Source organism: Rhopalosiphum maidis, chromosome 3 (assembly GCF_003676215.2).
Source record: "Rhopalosiphum maidis isolate BTI-1 chromosome 3, ASM367621v3, whole genome shotgun sequence".
Taxonomy (NCBI): Eukaryota; Metazoa; Arthropoda; class Insecta; order Hemiptera; family Aphididae; genus Rhopalosiphum; species Rhopalosiphum maidis.
Genome location: NC_040879.1, coordinates 11,148,956 through 11,156,623, shown reverse-complemented (window position 1 = coordinate 11,156,623; position 7,668 = coordinate 11,148,956). Strand labels below are relative to the sequence as shown.

The window sequence follows — 7,668 nt, the reverse complement described above, 5'->3', positions numbered from 1 at the left end:
CTGTTAGAAAAAACTCTTTTTACAAAACGTGTTAGTGTAGAGGTAATTATTTATACGTACTATAGAGTCTAGACGATATTATTGGTTATTTTTAGTTACCTATATTAAAAAATGAATTTGTTAATTGAAAATGTACTGATGGTTCTAAGTCAACTTACATTATATTATTTAGACTGTCGGCAAATATCATTTTTGACAGTAACATTCAAAAAGTGTGTGGTTGTTCGTAAATAAAACATTTATATATAAATTCAATATTGGTTTTATTCACGGATGTATCACTATAATAGTGTAGTACGTCAATTTATGTCACACGTTCCAGGTTAGTGAGGATTATTTATGAAAACCGGTAAATTTAAATATATATGTTACGGTGAAAGATGAATATTGGTGAATGTCGTCATTCTCCGGTGGATGACGTCTTTTACCAAAATGATTCGATTATATAGGTAAATGATGTAAAAAACCAGATTTTAAATTCAAATGTACATCTTTCACCGGTCATTGATGTCATTTACCAAAACTAGTGGTAAATGATGATAAATCTCAAATAATACACTGATTGTTTTACTATAGGTACTATTTATAATAATGATTTATTGTGACAATTTTGGTATCCATGACATTTTGAACTGCACAACATTTCCGCTGCATTGCAAGCACATTTTTTAGTACCACAACCAGTTTTGCAGTTGCATCGATTAAATCCTTGATGACCAGCTATTCCGTGTCCTGCGGCTTCTCTTAATGTTATTTCCATGTCTTTAATTTTTTTCATGGCTTCATCTAGCTCTAGAAATTTTTCTTTACACGGAGAAATTTGTGCTCGTGTATATTTTCAACTAACGAAGCTTATTCAGCACCTACACGCTTATCGCTGATCGTTCACATCGACATAAAAATATTGAACATCATTCTCCAATTAAACTGGTGATTGACGACAATAACCGGAGAATGTCTGCATTTACAACGTTTACCAATTTTTAGGTAAATGATGTCATTTACCGGGGAATGACGTCTTTTACCTCGTTTACATCATTTACCGTAACATATATATTGTAATATATTGTGTGTCATACCACTTTATATTTTCCTGTTATTTTTTTTTATCACTATGCGTGATTTTGAAATTTGGAATTCAGTATTCAATTTCTGATTATCAATTTATTATACCTATTTATTATTAATAAAAAATTGTAATTACATTTTTTTATTGTGTTTATAGATTGTTTTAAATATTCACACGAATCATGGATTTTGTTACAAAAAAATGTATATTGTATTTGTACAAACCTCAAACTAAAGGTAAATACATACTTAGAAAATGAATCACAAAATACACATGATATTAAAATAATTAATTATTTTTTTAAATATAAAAATATTATTGTTATAATATATATGGATTGCAAAAAAATAATTAGTGAGATCCAATACGATATTTAACATGGATCTATTTAATAGTTAGGGACCGGTTTCGCCGGTGGCCAACATCTATACATACATCCCGGCCCCCCGTCGTGCGACCGTAGATTACCTACCTACTCCACTACCCGCAACACATTATTTATTATTACCCTCATATTAATTTAATAATGTCTCAGTACACTTTACGGAGTTATCATAAATCCAATAATTCATATTTCTGGTTAAACCAATTTCACAAATAATAATTTATTAGATATTATAAGTAAGAAGTGAGATGGAAAAATTGAAGCAGTCTATTATAGAGGACGGTTTAATATATAACTAAGGTATAATTTAATTTCAGATAAATTGGTCGTAGTTAAAAAAAGGAATGTTTACCTGACAATGATTGAATAGTTTTTTATGTAATTGTTATTAAGTTGAATTTTTACAGATATTAAATATATATAATATATACCAGGGGGGTCTTCAACCCACGGCCCGTCTTGTCATAATGTGCGGCCCGCAATCACATTTGCAATTTAACATTTATTTAAGTTTTAATAATAATAATAGTTTATAATTTTAATTTTAATTGTAAAAATTTTGATAACAAAACTGAATTTTTGTATAAAATACTTGTTTATACAACGAATACGGCCCGCAAGATTTTTAAAAAATAATACGTCGACCGCTGCATAAAATGGTTTAAGACCCTTGATATATAAATACTATATGGGAGCATGTAAAATGCACTGATGATTAGGATATTCTTAAATCTTTTTTTTCTTATACATTACAAGCATATATTTTGTACCCTTGAAAAAATGTAAATTCTACAAATTTAATTTTCAAATTGAATTACATTAATAATTATAATAAATATTATACATTGACATCATAGGTTTAATTTAAATTTTGATTTATAATGATGAAATTCTATTTTGCATATTTTGTACTTCAAATAACGAAATTATGGTGTTTTATAATATTGTAGACGTATTTTGAGTTGATAATTTTCGAGATTTTTAGGTTCGTTGTTTAATTTAATGTAAATGTATTTTTGAATTTATAATTTCATAACTATTAATTATAAAAAAATGTTATCAACTAATTTCACTAAGTTGCTAAAATTATAGTTTTATTATTAATATAATTAAAATAATAAAAACGTTCCACTTAATCAATTACTGTTGGAAATATAAGATGATATGTCAAAATGACCATGGTTCGTTTTTACAAATGTAGTGTCTAGATAGTCCTCTTAGCAGTGCCGCAAATAAACTTTTTGGGCCCCAGTGCAGCAGAAGTTTTAGTGCCCCAATTGTCCGTACATCGTTTTGCCACCCTTCTGTAATAAAATTCTTTCAATCTTACCATAATTATACTATAATTGTGATGTATAGTATTATGATTTCTCAAATTTGTTTACAGAAGTGTTCAGTAAACAAAACAAAAAACATTAATATCACAAATTGTATTATTAGAAATAAATTTAAATACTACTTATTCAGGTAGTTTTATAATCAAAGTAAAAATCTGAACATTAAAATTTCATCCTTCTTGTCTTTAAATTTGAAAAATTTGTTATAATTTTATCTAAAGACAACTCTTTAGTACGCTGTTGTTCAATATTTAAAACTACAATATTTGATTGTCCTCTTGACTCAATGGGCTCTGTCCCATTACGTTCCTTAAATAATTTTTAATTATTTTCAGTTTAGAGAATGTTTCCTAGGCAGTAGCAACTGTGACTGGCAAAGTCAAAAAAATAATACAAGCTACCAAAACTTCTGAATATTTACAGAACAAATCATTTTCTAAAATAAATAGTGCTAAATCACGAATAGACCATAATTTTTTAATTTTTTATTATTTCTTTGAGAGACAGAATTTGATATGTTAACTCAGAACCAACATCCGACTTTTAATTTTTAACAAAATCATAACAGCTTTTGATTGTTTCAGTTTCTTCAGGGCAAATTTTTCTAGAAAAATCTTCCTTAAGGGCATTAAAATCATTGATGCCATTTTTAATTAAACCCTTCATGGCCATACTATTATAGTCATCGCCAGTAACAAAACTGCCAGTATCATTATTACTAGAAGTTTTGTAATTTACTTCCACATCATCTATTTTTTTATATATTTATTTACTTATACATCAATGTAAATTGTAGGATTCATGAATAATTAAATCATAATCTTCATACTCAATTATTTTGCAGTTAAATATTTAGATATTTTTTAAATAAAATTAAAATTGAAGTATATTATGATACCTGATTTTTCAACTTGATTTTCATTAAAATCATTGATATCATTTTTTTATCAAACTGTTATAGTCATCACCAATAACATCACTGCCACTAGCATTATTACTACTATAAGTTTTTTCATTTACTTTTACACCATCTATAATAGTTTGTATATTATAATATAAAGTTTATTAGGTATAACAATTTAAAAATAGATACCTATTTATTAATTAAATGACAAAATGAAAACCACATTTATAGGTACCTACTAATTATTTCTTAATACTAATAATAATATATATTATAAATTATTATAAAATAATGTAAATTTTCGATTTTGCATGTATTCCACCTATTAGTTGAGTAATTAATTATTATTGTAATTCAGTGATTCTTAACCTTTTTAGAATCACGGAACACTGATAATTGTATAAGATTTTTGCGGAGCACTAGGTCGTAAAATAAAAGAATACTTACATTTTTTTAATAAAATTACATATATAATGATACTCGTATTTAGTCAATGAAATAATTTAATACAATTGGTAAATTATATAAAATAAATACAATTTTTAAAGAAATTTTTAGATTATTTAATGTAATATTTGAGCCTGATGACTGTTGCATATATTTTCAATCTTTGGTCTTATATGTGAAAGTGCTACTCTCATTTCCTCTTCTATATTAGTTAGCTTTTCACGTTTTTTTGTCTTAATATTTGTTAATGTTGAAAATCCATGCTCGCATAAGTATGATGTTGAAAATTGTAATGAAATTCTAATCGCTTTTTCAGAAATATTTTTAAACTCTGTTTAAATAGAAATTCAAAATTCTTCAACTGTTATTTCGGAAAATTTAATTTTGAGTGTACGATCAGTTGACAACGTAATAAATTCCTCCTCTTCTTGTAACGTGAACTCATAAATTAATGTGTTGGTTGTAGAAAATGGATTACGTATCCAATCATATTTTTCAATATTAAATGCGGGAAAATATTTCGTAATTTTTTCTTCTAATAATTCTAAATGTTGCGTTATAATTGGAATAATTTCATGTAAATTATTTTGGACCGAAGGAAACATATCTACCGTCTTTTTTTGAACTATACGCGTTCTCCAAAAGGATATTTTTTTTTGAAATGCTTATAGTTTATCCGTGCACGTTAAAATATTTTCATTTTTACCTTGCATACTAGTATTTACAGTATTTACATAATTTAAAATATCTGCTAAATACGCCAATTTAGTACACCAAATTTTGTTTGTCAGAAAATTATTAAAAATATCGTTTTTTTCGTTTTGAAAAAACATTAACAGTTCATCTTTTAGTTCCAAAACTCGATTTAGCACTTTACCTCGCGATAACCATCTTACTTCACTATGTAAAAGTAAACTTTCATGTTGTGCATCCATAGATGCACACATCTTTTTAAATAGGCGCGTTTTTAAGGGTCGTGATTTTATATAGTTTACCATATTTACAACTTGGTCTAATATCGGTTTTAATGTTATGGGTAATGTTTTCGAAATAAGTCATTCTCGGTGTAAAAAACAGTGTGTCGATATGATATTAGGATTTTTATTCTTCGCAAAAGTGATAAATCCTTTAATAGAACCAACCATAGAAGGAGCACCGTCGGTACAGATTCCTATACATTTGTCCCATGTTAGATTAAATTTATATATATATGATGAAATAGAGTCAAAAACATTCTGTCCTGTTGTGCGTTCTGTAAGTTGTCTGCAGCATAAAAATTGATTCACTATTTGTTTTCATTAATGAAACGAACAAATCCTAATACGTGAGCTATACCACTGATATCAGTTGACTCATCAATTTGTAAAGCAAAATATGATTTGGAAAGTTTATTAAAAACTGTTTTCTCAATATCATCTGACATATGAATAATTCTATTTTTTATTGTGTCATCTGAATGCGGAATTTTCATAATTTCATTTTTTGCGTCATCGCCAAACATAATTTTAACTATTTCTGAACATGCTGGCAAAATTAGGCTCTCTGCTATGGTGTGTGGTTTTAAATTTTTAACAATTATTTCGGCAACTTTATACGATGCGATTTGTGCTTTATTTGGTATTATTTTTTTTTTTTAAATTTTTTTTTTTTTGAACAACTTGATTTTGTAACAATTTTTTAAAATAATTCTTATCCTTGGACTGAAGATTAGCATGTTTAGATGTAAAATGGCGTTTTAATTTTACTGGTACCATTGCACTATTGCAGAGTTTTTCTCCACAAACCACACAAAAAGGTATTTGACACTCATTTTCAACAATATAACTAAACCCGATATCTAAATAATCATTGCAATATTGTCTATTGAATTTTCTTATTTTGTTCTCCCTCTTATAAGTATTTATTCATTATTAATATTGCTTGTACTTACGTTGGTATTATTACCACTTGAGTCATATTTTCGTTTTATAAATTTATTCATGTTGCAGTTTTAAATAATTATTTTTATAATATTTTATTTATATTATTATAAAATTTTATATTTTAACAAATTAATTAATGTACTCTAAAGATAAAATAAAATATATCTAAATAGTTTCGGTACTCGGTACTTAAAGAAAAATCAAATTATTCATAAAGAAATTCGTTTACTGCGATCGATAAAATTAATAAAAATAATACGCAGAAATATTATATTACATCAAACATATTGTATCGCATACAAACGGAATCATACTAATTGTGTACTAAGTATTTCTTTTACATTTCTAATATCTGCAATCGATCAGTTTATTTATAATCTATATCTGTTATCGTCGTATGGATGCAACATTATACGAACACGCGACAGTAAAATGTTTGTATATTATTGAAAACAATTATTGAAAACAAAGAAACCGAAAATTAAATTATCCCAGTAATTTTAAATAACAATAATTTTATAATTTTTTTTCGCCAATTTTGAAAATTTGGCGGAACACTTTAGCCAAGTTCACGGAGCACCAGTGTTCCGCGAAACACCAGTTAAGAACCACTGTTGTAATGAATATAGTAATAACTAATAAATAATAATACTACATAGAACATACTGACATTATCTAAATTATGTTTTTTTACAAATGCATCCAACGATCCTTTGGCTTTTTTAAATTCAAGATTTTTTTTTCCTTTTATTTTTCGTTTTTGGTGACCACTAAGCTGTTTAAGTTTGGTCGACATGCTTTTAATTTTTATAATAATAATTAATAGGAATAGTCAGACTTTAATTACTCGAAAATTGAAATTGAAAGTAGTAAACTGAAAAACAAAAACAATTCAATTTCGAGATAGACTGATAGATAATAATTCTCGGGCTATTATTACTTTATCAGTTGATCTTATAAAAAATTAAATTCTTTAACCACAGAATAGATATAACCTATTCTGAGCTTTAACTATGGTTATAATACACTACAGTAAAATCATCAATGTCATTCAGAGAAATCAAAAATTGATTATTAAACTGATAAGTGAATGAAATATCGTGATTCTATAAAATGATAGGAAATTGTTAAGAAATAGATAAATATTTTATATTTTTAATTTTAATAATTTTTATTATTCTTGAATCTAGACCAACACAGAAGATATTTACAGAAATTGTGCCTTAAAATTAACCTCATGGTGTCCTTTTAGCAGGGCGTCGCCCTGCCCGCCCCCTGGTATTTGCGGCACTGCCTCTTAGGCTGGAGCTATACACGGCTTATTCTGTCGCGTTTTTTGTCGAATTCAAAGGTTAGGTTAGGTACCTAACCTAATTCATTGGTCATCACCGACCCGTGTTTTCCGCTGCGGATGAAAACATGGCGTATTACGCCCGTCGTGTATACCTACTCTGATATAAGACAATAAATTTTGAATTGAACCGAAAACGCAGCGGAATAAGCCGTGTATAGTCTGGGCCTTAGTACTATAGTCAGATCATCCTGTATAATAATTGGTTATAATCGTTTATAAACGATTTAACGATTAGGACCTTTTAGATCGT

General features: G+C 27.2%; 2 protein-coding genes across 2 annotated transcripts; both read right to left on the bottom strand.

The window, feature by feature from the left end:
* Positions 1-369: 369 nt before the first annotated feature.
* On the bottom strand, positions 370-5,089 carry LOC113559966. Its single transcript, XM_026965760.1, has 3 exons — positions 5,020-5,089; positions 3,358-3,540; positions 370-834 (listed from the first exon to the last, which is right to left on the bottom strand). The coding sequence occupies exons 1-3, from the start codon at positions 5,087-5,089 to the stop codon at positions 584-586; spliced, it is 504 nt and encodes a 167-aa protein (XP_026821561.1). The 3' UTR covers positions 370-583.
* A 338-nt stretch (positions 5,090-5,427) lies between these two features.
* Positions 5,428-6,860, bottom strand: LOC113559967 (protein ZBED8-like). Its single transcript, XM_026965761.1, has 2 exons — positions 6,731-6,860; positions 5,428-5,729 (listed from the first exon to the last, which is right to left on the bottom strand). The coding sequence occupies exons 1-2, from the start codon at positions 6,858-6,860 to the stop codon at positions 5,428-5,430; spliced, it is 432 nt and encodes a 143-aa protein (XP_026821562.1).
* Positions 6,861-7,668: the final 808 nt, after the last annotated feature.

What these genes read in the sequence shown, in the direction of transcription:
- LOC113559967 (XM_026965761.1), bottom strand. Translation starts at nt 6,860, where the DNA reads ATGTCGACCAAACTTAAACAGCTTAGTGGTCACCAAAAACGAAAAATA. An exon ending in ACATAATTTAGATAATGTCA is followed by an intron (nt 5,730 to 6,730) that starts GTATGTTCTATG and finishes CATCGTATAAAG; the next exon opens with TTGCCGAAATAATTGTTAAA.
- LOC113559966 (XM_026965760.1), bottom strand. Translation starts at nt 5,089, where the DNA reads ATGTGTGCATCTATGGATGCACAACATGAAAGTTTACTTTTACATAGT. An exon ending in AGTAAGATGGTTATCGCGAG is followed by an intron (nt 3,541 to 5,019) that starts GTAAAGTGCTAA and finishes ATAAAAAAATAG; the next exon opens with ATGATGTGGAAGTAAATTAC. An exon ending in AACTGAAACAATCAAAAGCT is followed by an intron (nt 835 to 3,357) that starts GTTATGATTTTG and finishes TTAGTTGAAAAT; the next exon opens with ATACACGAGCACAAATTTCT.